General features: G+C 40.9%; 1 protein-coding gene and 1 pseudogene across 4 annotated transcripts in view; both read left to right on the forward strand.

Moving 5' to 3' along the window:
* Positions 1 to 6,995, forward strand: part of LOC140827154 (uncharacterized) — a 32,507-nt gene extending 25,512 nt beyond the window's left edge. For all 4 annotated transcript variants that reach the window (XM_073189768.1, XM_073189773.1, XM_073189783.1 and 1 more), the window contains 4 exons: positions 4,318 to 4,705; positions 4,836 to 6,356; positions 6,509 to 6,716; positions 6,798 to 6,995. In XM_073189768.1, the coding sequence (XP_073045869.1) occupies positions 4,318 to 4,705; positions 4,836 to 6,356; positions 6,509 to 6,716; positions 6,798 to 6,889 (2,209 nt within the window). In that variant the 3' untranslated portion in view covers positions 6,890 to 6,995. The remainder of the gene's footprint in view (positions 1 to 4,317; positions 4,706 to 4,835; positions 6,357 to 6,508; positions 6,717 to 6,797) is intronic.
* A 4,993-nt stretch (positions 6,996 to 11,988) lies between these two features.
* On the forward strand, positions 11,989 to 12,724 carry LOC140827173 (peptidyl-prolyl cis-trans isomerase 1-like; annotated as a pseudogene).
* The last annotated feature ends 6,438 nt before the right edge of the window (positions 12,725 to 19,162 follow it).

Below are 19,162 nucleotides of genomic sequence, written 5' to 3' on the forward strand. Positions count from 1 at the left end.
GATAATTCCTTCATTTATTTTGTCTTTGATGAAGTGTCGGTCCACTTCCATATGTTTGGTTATGTTGTGATTTTGGGTTTTTGAGATATGCTTATAACTGACTTATTGTCGCAGAAAAGCTGCATAAGATCTTAGCTTTCTTTCTTAAGTTCTTTCAACACTCTCCCACTCCGGATAAATTCACAAACACCATTTGCCACGGCTCTATTTTCAGCTTCTGCACTGCTCCTTGCAACCACTGGCTGTTTATTGCTTCTCCATTTAATAGATTTCCCCATACAACGGTAAAATATCTTGATGTTGACTTTCTATTAGAAATCGAACCAGCCCAATTTGCGTCTGTAAATGTCTTCACTCTTCGATCATCTTTTTTTGCGAAGAACAAACCTCTCCCTAGAGTTTGTTCAAAGTATTTGAGGATTCTATACACTAAATCCAGATGACCTTGACATGGTGCGTGCATATATTGATTGATCAGACTTACTGCAAAGGCTATGTGTGGTCGAGTATGTGAGAGATAGATAAGTTTCCAACTAGGCGCTGATATCTTCCTGCATCCACCGCTTTTCCTTCGAACATTTTTTGTTTATTCCTCAAATCGATAATGCCCGTTTCTTCTAACAAGTTTAAAGTATATTTTCTTTGAGAGTCAGAAATTCCCTTTTTGCTCTGAGCAATTTCCATCCTAAGAAATGTCTCCGATCTCCAAGATCTTTGACCTCGAATTCATTTGATTGTCCGTGACTGTATCCAAACTTCTTGATGTCTCTGGAGAACCTATCAAACCATGCACATGAAATTGTTTGAGACCTTGAAGTGATTTGTTGAGTTTGCATAACATCTGCTTTCCCAGTTCGTCCTCAAACCCAGACGATTGGCTCATCATGTAGACTAACTCCTGAAATCACTATTAAGAAATGCATTTTTTATGTCGAGGTGTTGCAAAGGTTAATCAAGATAACGGCCAGTGATAGGAGAATCCTTATTGTGTTGAGTTTAGCGACTTGTGCAAAGGTTTTGGTGTAGTCAATAGCATAGGTTTGAGTAAAGCCTTTGGCAACTAAGCGTGCTTTGAGTCTTTCGATTGAAGTTATGAATCCTCTACCCTATACTTTACTGTAAATACCCATTTACATCCCACTGTGCTTTTATCTCGTGGTAGTCCGACCAAGGTCCATGTGTTATTCTGCTTTAAGGACCGCATTTCTTCTAGCACTACACCTTTCCATGCAGGAGCAGTTAGAGCTTCTTGAACTGACTTAGGAATAGTTACACTGGACAATTTTCAGGTAAAACTACACAATGAGGGAGAGTTTTGAATATGAGACAAATTGGAAATAGGGTGTTGAGTGCATGATCTAGCACCTTTCCTAATAGCGATTGGAATTTCAAGATGAGAGTGGTACCTGACTGTGGATTTACTATCCATTGGTGCTCTTGGCCCCGAGCCCGAAGCGAAGTTGAGGGAAAAGGCGTATCTTTAAATAAAGTAACGTCACGCGAGTCAAAGGTTTTTTGCGATGAGTACAATAGCAACAGTTACCCTTATGAGTAGGGGAATACCCTAAAAATACAGATTTAACAGCACGAGGATCAAGTTTACTCCGATTATTGTTATGAATGTCAACAAAGGTGGTACACCCTAAAGTCTTAAGTTGAAGTGTGGTGGAAGCGAGGATGTAAAGGAAACAAGAAGACAAGACTGATATGGGTATGTGAAAATTTAGTTGACGGCTGGGTAGACAATTAAGTATGCTGCTGTAAGGACCACATTCCCCCAGAGATACTTAGGAACACACATTGTGAACATTAGAGCATGAGCAACATCTAAGAGAAGATGTTTTTTGTGTTTGGAAACACCATTTTGTTGGGGAGGATTGACACAAGAAGTTTGGTTTACAATCCCATGTTGGGGGAGATACTCACCGAGAATAGTATTGAAGTATTCTTTACCATTGTTGGTACGAAGTGTACCTAAGTATCTCTAGGTATGAAATTGAGTCCGAATCATTTTGTGAAAATCTTGGAAAACAGATGATGTATCAGATTTATTTTGGAGGAGGTAAACCCATGCAACCCGTGTGCGATAGTCAATAAGACTTAAAAAAACATCTTTTTCCATTGCTAGTAGGAATTTGCGAGGGCCCCCAAATATCACTATGAATGAGTGAAAATGGGGCAGAGGCTGTATAAGACTTTGGTGAGTAGAAAACACGAGTATGTTTGGCAAGTTCACAAACTTCACCTCGAAGTAAACTGAAATTTTTATTACTTGAAAACAACAAAGGAAACAAACAGCTAAATAAGAAAACTGGGATGACATAATCTAAAATGTAGTAATATTATTTCTGAAAATTTTAAACAGGACGACTTATAACACTAGAAACCAGGGACTGTCGATTTGAAGACAAAGAAAGCTCAAGGTAGTAAAGGCCATCGCGAAGCTTAGCAGTGCCAATCATCCTCCCCGATAGTTGGTCCTGAAATTGTCACGAAGCAGACAAGAATTTAGCAAAACATTTACTGTCACGTGTAAGATTACTAACAGAAATGAGCTTGCAACGCAGCCAAAGATCATAAAAAACATTATGCAAGAGTGAGGGTGCCATCAGCGATCTTGACTGTTACGTGGTCAGTGCATGGAGTATACGAGCAGGCCAAGTAGAGTCCCCGGTCATATGATCATAGGCTCCAGAACAAACAATCCATGATGGTACAAGACCAGAATTGAAACTGGAGTGTGGTATACCGGACTGAGTCATGGAGCATGACACGAAGGGATGGCTGGCCGGGGAAGCAAGGGCTGTTTGACGCAGAAACGTACAGTGCTGCTCAATTTGCGCCGTCTGTTCCTCAGTGAAGCGGGTTGAACTGCTGGAAGAGCTGGGCGGATGGATCTTGAACCGAATGAGCCTGATAACCACGACCATCGGATTTTTCCTGGCTGCCAATTCTCTGGTTTACCAACAATTTCCCGACATCTGTCTTCCATATGGCCTGGGTGGTGGCAGTGGTCACTCCAAAGGCGCTTGCCCTGCCGCTGTCTCGAAATCGGGGCAGAAACTTCAGGGGCCAAGACGGGTGGTGGTTCATCTGCTTGTAGCATCACCTTGCGTCTCAATTCTTCATGACGGACCTCCACAAAAGCATCATCAGGGGATGGAAAGGGAACTCGGGCAATAAGCCGGCCGCGGACATCATCAAGGTCTCGGTGGAGACCTGCTAGAAAATTGAATACCCTTTTTCAATATGTTGTCAAAATTTTCCACTGCATGCAGCACATGGGGAAGTGTCTTCTAAAAAAAGATCCAGTTCATGCCATAAATCTTGGAGATCAGAGAAGTATTGAGTGACAGAATTTGGGCTATGTTTCATATCTTTTATTTTGGACTAAAGCTCAAATACCTGAGATGTATTTCCAAGATCAGAGTACATCCTCCAGGAAGCATCCCAGATTTCTTTCGCCGTTTGGAACCACAAATATTGGCTACTGATGGAGGGATCCATTGAGTTCACCAGTCACACAAGGACAATTGAATTATCGGCCAGCCAAGATTTGTAGGATGGATTGGTCTGGGCTGGGGCAGGGAGTTTGTCAGTGATGAACCCTAATTTACCCCAGACACAAATCACAATCTTAACAGATTGGTGTCCACTGCAGATAGTTCCGACCATTGAGTAGATGGGTCGTGATCTGAAGAGAGGAAATACCACTTCCGGAAAATAAGGTGACGGTAGAGGATTTTCCGGTGGAGTTGCTGGAGTCGTTGGACTGGGTGGACATTGTCGATTCGGTGGACATGGCTGCATGAAGAGTAGGATCGATAAAACCTTATAGCTCCGATACCATGTAAAAGTAGGTATTTGAGGAATAATTCTGACATTTGATTTCATTAATGCAGTACATTATTTAGACCACAGGTAGAGTTTAACGACCTCCAACAAATCAAATAAGGATTTTATCCTATAAAATTTGGAAGATTTAACTTATCCTATCCGAACACATCAAATATTATAAAATATTCTTGATAGATTTTTAAGTTTTATCTACACATGATTCTACTTCAGTATGTGTAGTAACGTCTTTTGCTCCCATTTTGTTTTTTGTTGCCCATTTGAGGCTATCGTTTTTTCTTGTATTCTGTAAAGCTTTTGTATTTTTAAAATTTTCAACCAACTTAATATGTTGCCAGCATAAAATGAACAGATTAATCACTCAGATTATCCTTGGTCAGTAATGCTGTTTTTGAGTTAATACTCCACACGAGAGTTAGCTTGCTCGCTTAACCTTCCTATCTTTTCTCTTTGGAATTTCAGTGAAGGACAAGAATTGGATTATTTGATCCTCAGCGATCTATTTTACCATATTAAAGGAGAGATTGACGGGCGCATTATTGACAACAGGCTTTTTAAAGAACTTTTACAGTTTTTGCTGGAGTCGGAGTTCTTGGATACCTATAGATATTGGAACGATGATGATATTTTGGCAGACAATAATGATGTTGTCTACCATTATGATTCTGTCCGCCTCAGAGCAGATTTGGGATTAGAAACGTGGGATCTGTTAGCATGGATAGAAACTAAAGAAGTTGCAGAAACTGCACTCCTTTGCTGGCATCGCGTGAATTTAATGATAATGCATTCACATTCCAAGCTTTCAGCTTTGAGAGGGATAATTTCCCTATTCTATATGCATGGAGACAATGTGAGTTCTTGATTTCTTGACATTACAATAAAATCTTTTGTCAAACCTGAAGTTTCTTTTCATGATTTCGTAAACATATATGCGCTCAGTTTATTCAACATTTGACTTGGAAAATTTTCCTATGTTGCAGTTCACCAAGGTTGAAAATTTTACCCAGCTAAAAATATCTGAGCAATTGGTTTTATCATGTATCAACCATATTTGCCAATGTCTTCATGCCATGCTGGAATCTTTGACTGATGTTCCTGACACTGATGAAGATGGTCTTACTATCCTTACTGCTCAAGCAGAACTACTTCTACTCCTCACAAGATCCACGAGTAATGATTTTTCTCGATTCGCTTTTGTTGCCATTTTAAAAACCTCAGGTTATGGTCTCAAAGTGTTGTGCAGCTACAGAAAATCAGTTGGTGTCATTAGAGGCAAGAAAGTTTTCCTCACGTTGATTCTTACTTCTGTTGAGTTGAATTTCAAGGACTTGCGTTCCGGACCTGTGGAAGTCTCTCCTGAGGAATCTAATGCAAGTTTGAGATTATTGCCAGTTCTTTGCGACTGCATTGAACATAAGGATTGTTGTACCTTGTCCTTGACTGCCATTGATTTTATATTGGGAAGTTTCTCGATTCCTGCTACTTGGTTTCCCGTTATACAGAAACATTTTCCTCTGCAACATATTGTTCAGAAGCTTCGAGATACGACCTCGTCCAAAACGGTTTCCGTGATACTAAAATTTCTTTTGAACTTTGCACGTGTGAGAGAGGCTGCTGAGATGCTTCTTAATGCTGGTGTTGTTGCATCTTTAAGAATGCTTTTGTCTGACTGTTCTGGAGGTGTGTCTTTCCCTTTGGTTCAATGTACAAGCTTCTCCAACATCTCCGAGAAAACTGAAAAACCTCAGCCTATTTGGGGACTCAGCCTGGCTGTGCTTGCATCAATTATTCAGTCTTTAGAAAATAGTTCTTCTGCTAGTATTGTGGACTATGTGTTGTCTTCCATATTGGTGGATAAAGCCCCCCTGATTTTGCTTTACCTAAGTGCACCGGATTTTCCATTTGAAGGTCATGAAAAGAAAAGGGCTCGTTCTTCGAAATCTATTATTACTTTACATGAGCTCGATGAAACCCAAAATACCATGACTCTGATCTGCGTCTTAGCAAGACATTGGAATTCATGGAACAAAGCCTTGAAAAACATTGACTCCCAATTGAGGGAGAAAATTATTCATTTTTTAGCCTTCATCAGCCGGGCAACTCAGCGACCTGGAGAGTCACTGAGGAGAGATTGCCCTTTATTGTGTCACCCTGTGCTCAAAGAAGAGTTCGAGTGGTACAACGAGCCATCATTTATCAACAGCAGAAATGGCTGGTTCGCACTGTCTGCTCTAGGTTGCGAGTTAAATCATAAATTTCCCGCGTTATCTTCCAAAAATACTTTAGTGGTTAGAGATCAGTCTGGTGACAAAGCTGACATAGCTCCCCAGACTCACTTCTCTGACTTAATTGCAATTGAAATATACAAGATTGCATTTCTTCTTTTGAAGTTTCTATGTATACAAGCTGAAAGTGCTTCAAGAACAGCAGAGGAGGTCGGTTTTGTCGACCTTGCACGTTTTCCAGAGCTTCCAATGCCTGATATCTTGCGTGGCCTGCAGGTGAATGGCTCTCTTTGGCCTTTTCATTCTTTCCTCGGATAAAGAAATTGCATTATTTTCCAAGATGTGCGTGGACATATGCTATTAATTTTGTTTTTAATCTTACCTTTTACATTTGGTAATTTTTTGTCCCGCTTGATATTTTCCTACAGGATCAAGGGATTTCAATCGTGACTGAACTATGCACAGCCTGCAAAACGAAGCCGCTTACACAAGAAATACAGAATACATGCAGCTTAATGTTGCAAATAACCGTCATGGCATTGCACTTAGAGTATTGTGTCATACAAATATGTGGCATCAGGCCTGTATTAGGCCATGTTGAGACCTTCTCGAAGGAACTTCAGTTGCTGATTAGAGGTATGATTCACTCCTTTCCTGCATTTTCTTTAGATTTGAGTTGTAAGAAATAATTAATGGTTTGCCCGGTCGAATTTGCAGCAACGGAGGGCCATCTCTTCCTTAAAGAGTCATTACGAGATCTGAAGCAAATAGTATCTTATGTCTATCCAGAATTAGAAGCCTCCTATTGAGGAGATCGTAGGTAGATGTAATCATGCAGTGTTGTAAAATTCATTGACCGAACCTTTGTCAAGCCTACTATTTTAGCTCCAAACCAACTTTTGTATTTTTTTGAAAGTGGGACATTTAGGCTTCAAGTGGTTTTTGTACAATATTGTGTTGCATCATGTTATTTTTATCACATGCTATTCTTGTATTTGTAAGTTTGAATCATCAAATGATAATGAGTGAATTGAAAGAATGTAGTAGCCCGAATTCCAAATTGGGTAATTAACGGAGTAATGGTGATTAAGAAGGTTTAAGTTGTAATTTTGACCGAGTCATGATCGGACGGACCGAAGAGGGTTCGGAAGCACCGAAGAGTTCGGACGATCCGAAGTGTAGTTCGGTGAATCCGATCATAGGTGTCAAGTGTTGATCGACACGTCATTTTTCCATGCATGTTCGGACGGTCCGAAGTGTATAATCGGAGGATCCGATCATGAGCTGTCAAGAGCCAATGGACACGTAGCGTTCGGACGTTCCGAAGTGTTGTTCGGAGGATCCGAACATGGCCTATAAATAGTGCTCGGATTTCTCATTTTTGACTTGCCAATTTCTTGAGTTTTCTCTCATTTTGGAGAGTTTGGAAGGTTTCTAGGGTTAGTTGTTGGTCGAGCGATAGCCAAGAGCTGCCAGGAGTAGTAGCGTAGCGGCGCCTGAGTTACGAGGCAATCGACATCAAAGGGCTGTCGACGGACGAAGGTAAACCCTAAACCTTTGGTAGTACTAGGGAGTACTGGTTTTGCTAGTCGAGCATGGTAGTATTGATTGAGTATGCTTTTGATGCGTAGGCTTGTTCTAGACCTGATTAGCGGTGTTGCGTAAGGCTAGGCTTGCTATGATAGAGGTACGAAAGTACTATCCGAGATATCCTGGTTGAGTATACATTCTTATATGTGTTGCATGATTATGTGGTGCATTGATATATGTCATATGATGCATGCTATTATGTCACGTTTATTACTGCACGTTGCATTTCATGTTGAGCCGTATCTTCTTCGAGATAGCCTTTACTGTTGAGCTGTATCTCTTTCGAGATAAGCTATATCTTGGGGCCGCTCAGCCCTGTCTTGTGGACGCATGGACACCGAGAGTACACAGTGGCCGACGGGTCGGGAGGGCTTCGGTGGTCCGGGACATTTTAGGTCCACGTCTGTCTTGTAGTGGATGCAGTGACCCAGAGGTGTACCGCGCGGCACTATCCACTTGGCGCCTCTAGACTGAGCATTGTTGAGATCCTTTTGTGACTCCTGTTTCTTGACTACCCCGGTATCATGATCATAGCATGTGCATTTCATATAGGTCTGTATACTCATACTTTTGTACTGGGCGTTCTTATCGCTCACGTCCTCGGTTTTGTTTATTCTTGGACACCCCATTCCCACGGGGCAGGCCTCAGGTTGGACAGCTCAGGAGGAGCAGGAGGAGGACGTTGAGTAGCTGGTTGGTTTAGTTTATCGGTATTGTTTTGATTCGATATGGTTGTATTGGGTATTTTATTTTGAGTTATTCTAGACTTCGATTGGGTTGTATAACCATTATTTTGTTGACTTTTCCGCTGTTATCTCTGATTATTGTTAATTAGGTTAATTGCATGCTTAGTTCTTGCCTAGTAGGTGATTCTGGAACGGGTCACTACATTTATGGTATCAGAGCATGCATACGATTTTGGGATATAGATTTCTGTTTTGGGATTTTCGTTGACCAATTTACTAGTTTCCCCATTCTATGTTGTAGCGATGGCTGACCACTTTGGTGACGGGAGTAGTCAGGGGAGTGTAGGTCGATGGGGTGATCAGGACGATAGTAGGCGTCATCGTAACCGTGAACATCGTCATCGTCGGGATGGTCCTAGGCGTTTTGATTTGCATCGTTTTATTCAGATGGGGCCTAAGCCTTTAGTTGGCGGTGAGACTCCCGATGATGCGGAGGATTGGTTAGAGCGCATGGAGAGTTGTTTCCGTGCATTCCAGTGCACCGATGAGCAGAAGATGGAGACCCTTAGTTTTCTTCTCGAGGGCCGAGCTCGCAAGTGGTGGCGATCGACTTCTGCGCCGATAGTCCAGTCCCAGGGTAGAGCGACTTGGGCCGATTTCCGTGCAGCGTTCATGCAGCTGTACTTTCCTCCAGCCCTTCGCCAGGCCAAGACGATTGAGCTCCTGAACCTTAAGCAGGGGAGTATGTCTGTTGATGAGTATCAGCAGAAATTCTTCGAGTTGTTACCCTTTGCGCCTCATATCAGTGGCAGTTCTGAAGCCAAGTATGATCATTTCCTCCAGGGCCTTAACCAGGAGATCTTTGATCGAGTCACTGTCTGTGATAATCCTACTTCTTATGATGGGTTAGTGAACCGGTGTCGTCAAGCAGAGATCAGTCTCCAGCGTGGTAGGGCTATTCTTTCTTCTAGACCTCCGAGTGTTTTGAGCCCTCGACCTCAGTCTTTCAAGAAATCTGGTTCTTCTTCTTCTGGATCTGGATCAAGGTCTAGCGGTGTTGTTCGCTTTGGTGAGAAGAAGGATTCTTGTGCGCATTGTGGGAAGAACCATCCATCGGAGCAATGCCGATTAGCAGCAGGAGCTTGTTTTCAGTGCGGAGAGATGGGTCATCTCAAGAAGAATTGTCCTCAGCTGCGAGGTGGAGCAGGATCTGGTTCTGGATCCCAGACGACTGTTCAGCAGAGGAGACAGGGTCAGGCAGTGGGTAGTTCGAATCTTCGACCTTGTGCCCAAGGTCAGGTTTTTGCGCTGAACCAGGATCAGCCTGGGATGTAATTGTTATACAGTTGTAATGAAGAATATTTGCAGTGTATTACAATGGTGTTTCATTCTCTTGCCTAGATTTCGAGGACGAAATCTTTTTAAGGGGGGAAGAATGTAGTAGCCCGAATTCCAAATTGGGTAATTAACGGAGTAATGGTGATTAAGAAGGTTTAAGGTGTAATTTTGACCGAGTCATGATCGGACGGACCGAAGAGGGTTCGGAAGCACCGAAGAGTTCGGACGATCCGAAGTGTAGTTCGGTGAATCCGATCATAGGTGTCAAGTGTTGATCGACACGTCATTTTTCCATGCATGTTCGGACGGTCCGAAGTGTATAATCGGAGGATCCGATCATGAGCTGTCAAGAGCCAATGGACACGTAGCGTTCGGACGTTCCGAAGTGTTGTTCGGAGGATCCGAACATGGCCTATAAATAGTGCTCGGATTTCTCATTTTTGACTTGCCAATTTCTTGAGTTTTCTCTCATTTTGGAGAGTTTGGAAGGTTTCTAGGGTTAGTTGTTGGTCGAGCGATAGCCAAGAGCTGCCAGGAGTAGTAGCGTAGCGGCGCCTGAGTTACGAGGCAATCGACATCAAAGGGCTGTCGACGGACGAAGGTAAACCCTAAACCTTTGGTAGTACTAGGGAGTACTGGTTTTGCTAGTCGAGCATGGTAGTATTGATTGAGTATGCTTTTGATGCGTAGGCTTGTTCTAGACCTGATTAGCGGTGTTGCGTAAGGCTAGGCTTGCTATGATAGAGGTACGAAAGTACTATCCGAGATATCCTGGTTGAGTATACATTCTTATATGTGTTGCATGATTATGTGGTGCATTGATATATGTCATATGATGCATGCTATTATGTCACGTTTATTACTGCACGTTGCATTTCATGTTGAGCCGTATCTTCTTCGAGATAGCCTTTACTGTTGAGCTGTATCTCTTTCGAGATAAGCTATATCTTGGGGCCGCTCAGCCCTGTCTTGTGGACGCATGGACACCGAGAGTACACAGTGGCCGACGGGTCGGGAGGGCTTCGGTGGTCCGGGACATTTTAGGTCCACGTCTGTCTTGTAGTGGATGCAGTGACCCAGAGGTGTACCGCGCGGCACTATCCACTTGGCGCCTCTAGACTGAGCATTGTTGAGATCCTTTTGTGACTCCTGTTTCTTGACTACCCCGGTATCATGATCATAGCATGTGCATTTCATATAGGTCTGTATACTCATACTTTTGTACTGGGCGTTCTTATCGCTCACGTCCTCGGTTTTGTTTATTCTTGGACACCCCATTCCCACGGGGCAGGCCTCAGGTTGGACAGCTCAGGAGGAGCAGGAGGAGGACGTTGAGTAGCTGGTTGGTTTAGTTTATCGGTATTGTTTTGATTCGATATGGTTGTATTGGGTATTTTATTTTGAGTTATTCTAGACTTCGATTGGGTTGTATAACCATTATTTTGTTGACTTTTCCGCTGTTATCTCTGATTATTGTTAATTAGGTTAATTGCATGCTTAGTTCTTGCCTAGTAGGTGATTCTGGAACGGGTCACTACAAAGAAACTCCAATTATAAAAGATAATGTTTAGTTAAAAAAAACATATAAACTTTCATGAGATCGTTGTACTTGTCAAATTTTTAGAAAGAGTTTCTCTGAATTTTTTTAACTCGTGCCATAATGAAATTAGGTGGTGCAATGTTACTTTCTTTTTTGTTTTTCAAATATAATAATCCCTAATTGAAATCTATAGAAATACGGTTATTTTTATGGGGAAGTTATTGAAAAATCCCCAATCATAATATTTCTTTGTATTCACTCCCTACCCACAAAATTGTGGTACTATTTCATACAAAATGTGGTACATTTCATGTGGAAATGTGGTACACTTCATGTGGAAATGTGGTACTAAAAAAGTACCTAGGGACTGAAAACAAAGAAAAACGGCGGCTGGGGATTGAAGCCAAATTTCCCGTATTTTTATAATATAAGTATGGACATAACTGTTCTGGATAAGAATATAATAATTGTATAATATATATTTAAATTGTTGCTCTAAATCGTTGAAAAAATAAAATAAAAATATATTTGGGTTCTTAAGTGGGATTTTAATTTTTTTTAAAAGGAATAAAATCTAGCCCTGATAAAATCTCCAATGGAGATGATATGCGTGAATACTGACTTTAACTACAGTGAAGTAAAACCAAACATAAATCCAACCTCGGTTACTTTTCACTTGCATTGCTGAAAATACCCCTCAACATATAAGTGACACGCACCCTCCTATTTAAACTCCTCTCCCGCACTGGGCTAATTGACCATCATTAAAATTTAAAAACGATAAATCGTAATCCCTAGAAAGATGGTAAACCCTAAGGTTTTCTTCGACATGACCGTAGGCGAGCAACCAGCCGGCCGTATCGTGATGGAGCTCTACGCGGACGTCATCCCTAAGACCGCCGAGAATTTTCGTGTGCTCTGCACCGGGGGAAAGGCGTCGGGAGACCCGGAAAGCGACTCCACTACAAAGGTTCGTCCTTCCACCGCGTGATTCCTGGCTTCATGTGTCAGGGAGGGGATTTAACCACCGGAAACGGCACGGGAGGTGAGTCGATCTACGGGTCAAAATTCGCTGATGAGAATTTCGTGAAGAAGCACACTAGATCGGGTATTCTGTCAATGGCGAACGCCGGACCTGGGACCAACGGCTCTCAGTTCTTCGTCTGTACTGAGAAGACCTCGTGGCTCGATGGGAAGCACGTGGTGTTCGGGCAGGTTGTTGAAGGATACGACGTCGTGAAGGGGATCGAGAAAGTCGGATCCGGTGGGGGCAGGACTTCGAAGCCTGTGGTAATCGCTGAATGTGGTCAACTCTAAGAGATCTATCTCTCGGTGTTGTGTTATGTTGAAATCTGATACCGATCTTAGTTTAGTTTTCCGATCTTTTGTTTTTCTCTTAGTGTCAACGAGTATTCGGTTCTTTAGCTTTTTGTTTATGTCCCATGTTTACTTGAATTGCGCTTTTATTAAAATATTAGGTTTCAACTGAACTCTACATTTACATTTTCCATTCAACAATTAGCTTGCCTTTGAATCCATTATTCCACTCCATATCAAGTTACTAAGCACCCAAATCTAACCTTAAATGGACTAAAGTAAACAATAGTCCACCTCTGATAATTGCTTATGGGATGCATTTGTCGTTTTAGTTGGGAACCATAGGCCCACACCCGATATACTTGTCGACTGGTTTGTACAAGGAGTTGTGGTTGTCGGAAAGGTCCAGCCCAACCTGTACTTGGCCCAGCCTAATCTAAAAATCTATGCTTGCATCTTTTAATTCCAAGTACCTGAGATGAGCTACTTGTTGGTGGATGTGACCTCCTCTTTTGACTGAAGAATGTGAAAGTTAATTTGTTGGTCAAATTTGGTTGGTGAAGAAAATTGATTGATTTGTTCACATGGAAGATTGTATATATAAATTGAGCTCATTTACTCAATTGTCTATCATCTAATCTTCTCAAAGCATAGAGAGAGCAAAAAAAAAAAAAAAGTTGATTGTGGTGATAATGAGTTTGGTTAACGTTGTTGGGATGACCAAAAACGTAAGATCATTCGAAACAGAGATTTAATATTCAATTAACATGTGTTGTACAAGGACAGGTCAAGCATTGGACCTGGATATGAATGTCCTGAAGTCAAGAAGAATGATGAAGTGTCATTGATAGATATCCTGTGAATGAATAAAAAACAGTAACCAGGAAGATGAAGAAGACACAGCATGTAAGGCCCGAGAAATTATCCGGCTAATTTGAAAAGATTTGGGCGATGATTATTATAATCTATGGTTGATAATTATTATGATTATAAACAGAACGGATCAGATCGGGAGAGCCGGAAAAGAATTCACATTATGTGGGAAGAATAGGATTGGCGCACATGCGCGACATGTATTGGCGCACATGCGCGGAACATCCAGTAGCATCGGCGCACATGCGCGAGATAAGGCGCGCATATGCGCGACCTGTCCAGAATGATTGGCGCATATGCGCAACATAAATGGCGCATATGCGCAACATAAATGGCGCACATGCGTGGCGTTGGCAGAAGGATTGGCGCATATGCGCGAGAAGTCAAAGCGCTAGTTTAAATAACTGGCGCATATGCGCGACATTGTTCGTGCATATGCGCGAGACGTGGTTTACAAAGGATGCGCCACTTGCCTTTCATGCATGATTGTATATATATATATATATATATATATATATAAAGGCACGAATTCTTCAGAATCAGAAAGAAGAAATCGAGGAAAGGTTTGAGAAAAGAATTGAAAAATCCTTACGTCTTTTATGTGAAATCCGTCCGTCTGATTTTGAATCCGACTGCGGTACTGTGTTCCTATCGACATAGGCTACAACTGGACGTAAGTTTTGCTACGTTTTGATATGTTCTGAAATTATGGTATTGTCAGAATCTGATATGATTCATATATGATGTTCTTGGCATGTTAGACATCGTATAATCGAAACCGAACTGAGAAACAGATACCATATGAAATTATTATGATTTTTAGAGTTGAGTTGATTGAGAATTGATATCTGACTGATATGATATGGCTTGATATAGTGAGATTATGCCGTTATGTTGTTGAAATAGAATTTGAGTGAATTCGGATTATATCCAGTATTAATTGAGTGGTGTATTGATACCGTACCCTCGATATTGTTATTGTCAGATTGAGTATTGACAGACTTTGAGTTCGAGACTGCGACCGAGTCAGAATATCAGAAAGAAAGGTATAAATTAATGTTGAGTTGGGATTGCACAACTCGAGTGAGGTTTGACTCGAGTTTTCCTAAATCACATACTTTCATTTATTGCATTGATATTTGCAATTGATGAGACTTATGATTGTAGTCTATTGATTTATAGCTAATGTATGATAAGATTGATATTTGTAGTCTATTGATTTATAGCTACTGCATGTAATGACTGCTGATTCGCTAGTCATCGACTGAGTTGCTTAGATGCTGAATGCATGTATTGATTACTGAGTCGTTGAGTCACGGGCTGATTCGCCTAGTTACCGGCTGATTCGTCTGGTTATTGACTGATTCGTCTAAACTTAAGCTGATTCGCTTAATTACAGGCTGATTCGTCTGGTTATTGGCTGATTCGTCTAATTCTTGACTGATTCGTCAATTCTGCGGCTGATTCGCCCAGACACTGGATATATGAATTATATCGATGCCGTTTAGGGATTGATTCATTCCTAGCGACTGGGATTCGGAATATTTATCATTATCCGGATATCGGGATCCCTAGGATAGAGTTGAGTCGAGTCTGAGATGACGCATTGTTGAGTCGAGTCTGAATCTGAATATGATTCTTGCTTGATATTAAATATGTTTCTGATTTGAGACAGGTTATGAATATTTGTTATTATGCTTTTGTATATGTTTTTATATGATTACATATTTACATTGTTTATACTGGGATGTAATTCTCACCGGAGTTATCCGGCTGTTGTCTTGTTTTGTATGTGTGCATGACAACAGGTGGGGCTGGATCAGGGTCAAGAAGAGGATGAGAGATCGAGTTTAGCGTGGTGATTCCAGACTTATGGTAGATTTGGTTTTAATACTTGAAATTAGTATGTGAACCTTAGAATTAGATTGTACAGTATTGTACTCTTATACTGAAATGTATTTTATACTGAGATGTATATATGTTTAGGACTTGTACTTAGATCTGAGTAGCGATCTTGTAAATGAAATAGGATTTATTTCATATGCTGCGTACGTTTCCGCTTTGTATTTTAAAAAAAAAATAAAAAATTTAGACCCTGTTTTATAATTGATTAATTAGTCCTAATAATGATTAAGAACATGATTAGCGTCCGGGTCCCCACAACAGGTGGTATCAGAGCGATAGATCCTTTAGATTGAGATAGAAGAGGCTAGTGAGCGGGGTAGATTGAGTTTTCTTTCCTTGCTTGTGATTGCTAGCATGTTGTACTGCTTTATATAATACATGTTACTTGATTTATCTGATTTGATTTTGTAATATGTATTATTGGGAACGAATCTGAACCGATTCTCGATTAACAGTAAGATGATCGGAGGAAGGACTGAATTGAAACAGGTTTGTTGGATTGAGTTGCTAATCCTTGTGATATTCAGATATGCCTCCCAGACGAATCCCAGAACAGGGTAGTACATCGAATCCTCCAATGGATGTAACACCGACTCCAATAGAAACCTTGCTGAAGAGGTTTCAGTCATTCAAACCCCCGACTCTTACCGGTACTGAGACATCAGTTGAGTGTGAGAGTTGGTTAGGTAGCATTGAGTTGCTGTTTGATTCACTGGAGTACAGTGATGAGCGCCGGATTAAATTGATTGGGCACCAGTTGCTTGATGTTGCACAAAGCTGGTGGGTTACAATGAAGAGGGCCTTGGAGCAACGAGGTACGATTATTACTTGGGATGTATTTAAAACTGAGTTTTATCAGAGATTTTTCCCAATATCGTACAGAAAAGACAAGGGGGCGGAGTTTGCCAATTTGAGACAGGGTCAGCTGAACATTGAAGAATATGTGACCAAGTTCTCTACCTTGTTGAAGTTTGCTCCACATGTGGCTGGAAATGACGAAGCCGTTGCCGATCAGTTCATCAATGGCTTGAATCCCGATATTTTTACATTGGTGAACACAGGACGACCAAATAACTTTGCCGATGCTATGAATAGAGCAAAGGGCGCTGAAGCGGGCCTGATAAGGCAGAGAGGAGCTAAATTTGTTCCTCCAGTGTTGAGACCACCGCAACCACCTCCCCGATTCGAGAGTGGCAGTAGCAGTGGTGGAAGGAAAGATTTTCTGAAGGCTAGAGGAAAGCAGTTTAAGAAGTCTGGCGGAAGTTTTTCTAGCTCCAGTAGTTCTCAGCAGAATTATACTGGCGTGTACTGCGGAAATTGTGGAGGGAGATATTCCACTGAGCAATGCCAAGGAGTACTTGGTAGTTGCCACTTTTGCAAACAACAGGGACATTTTGCCAGAGTATGTCCACAGAGGGGTTTCCAAAGATCCCAGGGAGCCGAATCCGCGGGATCAGCGGCACAGTGGAGTAGACGATCAGCGGTTGTTCCTTCATTTCAGCCAGCACCATCTCAGTCACAGCAGAGGCCAGGATGAAGCCAGACAGTTGGCCAGCCTCCTAGACAGCAGGCCAGAGTATTTGCTTTGACCGAAGAGCAGGCTCAGGAAGCACCAGATGATGATGTTGCAGGTAACTGATTTGTTTGATTATCCTGCATATGTATTGAGGGATACCGGAGCTTCACATACTTTTATTTCTGAAAGATATGCATTGATGCATGCATTATCTGTTGAGTCCCTATTTACTGTAGTAATTGTTTTTTTTCCCTTTGGGAAAAGATCTTGTATCAGTGATTTTTGTTAGATCTTGTATAATACAGTAGGATGAGAATGAGATCGAGTTAGATCGTGTGGTAGATGGTATTGTACTGGTGTTCTATGATTTTGGAACTGCATTACTGATATTGATATGCCGATCAAGTACAGAGCTACCATAGATTAATTCCAGAAGATGGTGAGAATCAGACCTGAGATGACCAAGAGATGAATATTGTACGATAAGAATTCTAGATTGAGAATTTCTTTGATATTCGTACTAGCTATGACTCGATTATTACAGAAAGGAGCAGAATGACTCCTTATGTATTCAGTTGATTTACTGAAGTTGAGTCTATCATTGGCTGATTTACCAATGATAAGAAAATTATTAATGTTTTCCCCAGATAAGAATTCAGATCTGATTCCAATCAGAGAGATTGATTTTAGCCTTGAACTGATATTAGAAATTGCTGAAATTTGAATCCTGATTGAGACAGATTGCATTCAGGATGTGTTATATCTGAAGATGATATATTCGTTGATTTTAACAGAATTAAACCGTAATTAGTTGGCCGAGGGGGATATCAGTGTCAGATATTTGCGGTTTTATGAGTTTAACAGATCAGTACCGATGAGTGATGTTTTGAGTCTGATTGAATCTTGCTGTTGTTCTGAATCCGTTTTTGAATCAGGTAAGTAATACTGTATTGTATGTTAATAACTGATTTGTTTGTGCCTGATATTTTGAATGTGAAATGACATAGATTGTCAGAAAGGTGCAATACTTGATTCTGTAAGCATCCTGATAGCAGAAAATGTTTTGATAGAAACAGATGAGATTAGATATAACAGAGTTTGGACTGAAATTTCTGAATTATAGACAGATAAAGACAGAAAGAAAACAAACCAAGAGATTGGTTATGTAACTTGTCGGTTCCTGAATGGAAATGAGATTACATTCCTAAGGATATTGTGATGAAGTTACTACATTCCTCTCGGAATTGAGTATGGATTGAGTTAGGAATGACAGACTGACCTAGTCTGCGAGTGCTAAACCGTACATGAAAATGTACAAATATGATATATTATTGAGATTCTGTCAGAAAAGTGATTAGATTACACGGAGTGTTGAGAGTTGATTATATTTGACCGTGATTTTGGTTGATTTTGCACGTGTGATAGAATGTAATCATATCTGAATACTGAGTAGTATTCCCTATCTGATGGACAGTCAGAGTGGATTATCCAGATTTCAGAGGATATGCTGAAAGCTGTAATGCTTGATTTTAACACTGAATGGAAGAATTCATTGCCATTTTGTGAATTTTCGTACAACAGTAACTATCAAATGAATATTGAGATAACTCCTTTCGAAGCGTTGTACGAAAAGATATATGAATTCCCTCTTTATTTAAATGATATCTCTGAAATTCTTAAGATTGGACCTGACATGATCAGAGATATTACTGAAAAGATGAAGCTAATTCAGAAGAAAATAGAAATAGCTCATGATAAACAGATTAAATATGCCAACGTCGGACGATGACTGTTGGTATTTGAGACCAAAGATAGAATATATCTTTGATTGAGATCAACAGATTCGATAACAGCTGATGATGTTGAGTTGTTACGAACTGTTGATGGGTATATACAGATGTTGTATAACCAGTGTTGCGAGATTGACTTTATCAGAGCTATTGTTCAAAATAGAATTTGATATGAGATTAAAATTTCAGAACAGATTCATTGAGATGAGTTTCTGATATAACTCCGTATACATTTCTTCTGACATATCTGAATTGATTACTTGCGAGTTCGAGGACGAACTCAGATCTAAGAGGGGGAGAAATGTAAGGCCCGAGCAATTATCCGGCTAATTTGAAAAGATTTGGGCGATGATTATTATAATCTATGGTTGATAATTATTATGATTATAAACAGAACGGATCAGATCGGGAGAGCCGGAAAAGAATTCACATTATGTGTGAAGAATAGGATTGGCGCACATGCGCGACATGTATTGGCGCACATGCGCGGAACATCCAGTAGCATCGGCGCACATGCGCGAGATAAG

Source organism: Primulina eburnea, chromosome 1 (assembly GCF_022965805.1).
Source record: "Primulina eburnea isolate SZY01 chromosome 1, ASM2296580v1, whole genome shotgun sequence".
Lineage (NCBI taxonomy): Eukaryota > Viridiplantae > Streptophyta > Magnoliopsida > Lamiales > Gesneriaceae > Primulina > Primulina eburnea.